At 58.9% G+C, this 2,633-nt stretch overlaps 1 protein-coding gene across 1 annotated transcript; it reads left to right on the top strand.

Moving 5' to 3' along the window:
* Positions 1–1,607: 1,607 nt before the first annotated feature.
* On the top strand, positions 1,608–2,119 carry FEV (FEV (ETS oncogene family); the record flags this gene model as incomplete). Its single annotated transcript, XM_010087531.1, has 1 exon — positions 1,608–2,119. A coding segment is annotated over one exon (512 nt), but the record flags the coding sequence as incomplete, so codon positions are not given.
* Positions 2,120–2,633: the final 514 nt, after the last annotated feature.

Genomic DNA, 2,633 nt, shown 5'->3' on the forward strand with positions numbered 1-2,633 from the left:
TCCTGCAGGGACCTGCCGTGTGCTACAGCACAGCACCCTGCAGCAGGCAGGATCAAACCTCTCCACCGCGCCCGGCTGCACCCCCCAACACCTCCCTGCCCTCTTTGCATGGGGTGGGGCAGCCCATGGGTGGGGGGCAGCAGGAGTCCAGGGTAGGGCTGCAGGGATGGAGAAGAGGTGAGGGCTGTGGATGCACCCTAGAGAGGAGAGATCCCCCATCTTTTTCCCAGGATGGGGGATCTGAATTTACGATAACTTGGAAAGACCTGGGCTGGTCTGCCTGGATCGGGATGTGTGAGTGGGGTTTGGTGGCATGGGGATGGATGGGGAACGACTGCTCCCTTCTTCTTTCACAGCAAGAACTGGGAGCACCAGCTAAAATAGGTGGGTGTGAAAAAATTAGGACAAAGTGGTTCTTTGTGGGAAACAAGGCTGGGCTGTGGGACTGCCTGCTGCAGGGGCTGTGGTGCTAAACCTCTACATGGGATGCAAGCACCTTTAGACAAAATAGTGGCAGAAAAGCACAGGGAGGAGGATGAAATGCAAAGACTCTTCCTTTGCCATGGGAAGAGCCTGTGCTGCAAGGGCCAGGGCCAGGGCAGGGATGTGTAGGGGGTGCTGCTGGGCAGGGAGAGGGAGGGGGTAGGGGGGTCTCGGTAAGCGCAGGGCTGCTCTGCAGGGTGGCTGGGTCCCAGAAGTGGGACTGCTCATCACCTCAAGGTCCAGGGACCCTCTCCTCTCATGACCTGTGGCCAGACTCAGTGGACCCTGTCCTTGTGACTCACCATGGGCATGTCCAGGTGTGCCAGGCTCCTGTGTGTGCACAGCCTGGCACAGGAGCATCTTGGGCTCCCACCAAGGGTGCTTCTCAGTCCAAGCTGAAGGTGCAATGGCCACGGCTCAGAGAGGACAGTTTTCCTCCAGAAACAAGGAACGTTGGTACCCGATTCAAAGCTACAGCAGATCCTGCCCGGTCCTGTTCTCTCCTTCCCCTATACCTTCCTGCACCTGGCAGGGGTGCAGGTCAAAGCAGCATTGCACCCTGACTGCAGCTCCCTGTGGGTACACCCTTGCAGGACACAGTGCACCTAGAGATGGGCAGGGCCTGTGCTGTGACACCAGCCCAGTTTCAAGCAGAGGTGGCAGCAGGGTCTGTGGGTGCTGGGGTGGATCTGGGTAGTGCCAAGATACGTCCCTCTTGGGGCTGCAGATCAAAGAACCAGACCGGATCCTCACACCAAAGCAAATGAGCAGGTATTCATCTTCAGTGGGTTGTGAATGAGGGTGGGAGGGACGTGGGGAGCTGGGATCCAGACCCACTGTGGCCTGTGTTGACCTCTGAGCACTCCTAACCCTGTTCTGAGGTGCAAGGGCATCCTCTCCTCCTCTTGCTTGGGGCACAGTGTGGGGTAGGGATGCTGCAAGGGAGATACAACCTTGTTACCACCTTCTGTGTCTCCAGAGCAGGGAAGATGCACTGAGGTGCATCTAAAACCTGGGTCCAGGAGGGGGCAACATAGCGGGAGGTCGAGGAGACCGGGACACATCCTGCCCGGTTCCTTGTGCCCTGAGAGGGAGCTTTAACCTCTCTGGGGCTGGCCTTGCAGGCAGCGGGCAGATCCAGCTGTGGCAGTTCCTGCTGGAGCTGCTCTCGGACCGGGCCAACCTGAACTGCATCGCCTGGGAAGGCACGAATGGGGAGTTCAAGCTGATTGACCCTGACGAGGTGGCACGGCGCTGGGGCGAGCGGAAGAGCAAACCCAACATGAATTACGACAAGCTGAGCCGGGCGCTGCGCTACTACTACGACAAGAACATCATGACCAAGGTCCATGGCAAGCGCTACGCCTACAAGTTCGACTTCCATGGGCTGGCTCAGGTGTGCCAGCCAGCTGCCCCTGATCACACCCTCTACAAATTCCAGGGCAACCTGGCCCCGCTGCCCTTCTCAGGCATCTCCAAACTCAACCTGATGACCTCGGGTGTTACACCAGCCGGCTTCTCCTACTGGCCTGGCTCCAGCCCGTCCCTCTACCCTGGGCATGGTCTCCAGCCCTCTGCCCCATTCAGCGCCATGGCAGCCTCCCACCTCAACAACGTGAACAACCATTACCATTAGGGGCTGGGCCACGCCGGGCAGACCTCCCCAGCTCTGGCAGTGTGGGGCTCAGGAGCTGGGGAGCTTGACAGGGATGGATGGGGGGGTGGGATCGTGCCCTGATCTCAGCTGCCCCCTTTTAGATTTGGAGAGTGGCAAGGGGGGCAAGGTTGGTTCCCCAATGTAGGTGGCTGGAGGACAGAAACTGTCTAAATTTAGGGCAAGGAAGGATCCATCATCCTGGGAATGGATGTGGATACCTAAAGTGGGGTGTGAATGGAAGGAAAAACCATGGGCTCTCCTCCTGGCAGGGACCATGCCTCTCCTTTCCTTTGCAACATGCCATGCACCCCGTGAACATCCTTAGCTCTGCTCCCAGCCTGTGCCTGCCCTCCCCTCTCCCCACAGAGAGGAGTGAGGAGCTGGAGCCCCAGGACAGCTTTGTCCAGGGGTGAAGGTCCCACTGCGCAGGGAAAGGGCACCCTCCTTGCCACTGCTTGGTCCCCCACTTTTGTCTCCAAAGCCTTCTTTTCCT

This window comes from Pterocles gutturalis, unplaced genomic scaffold (genome assembly GCF_000699245.1).
Source record: "Pterocles gutturalis isolate BGI_N339 unplaced genomic scaffold, ASM69924v1 scaffold16661, whole genome shotgun sequence".
In the NCBI taxonomy this organism is placed as follows: domain Eukaryota; kingdom Metazoa; phylum Chordata; class Aves; order Pterocliformes; family Pteroclidae; genus Pterocles; species Pterocles gutturalis.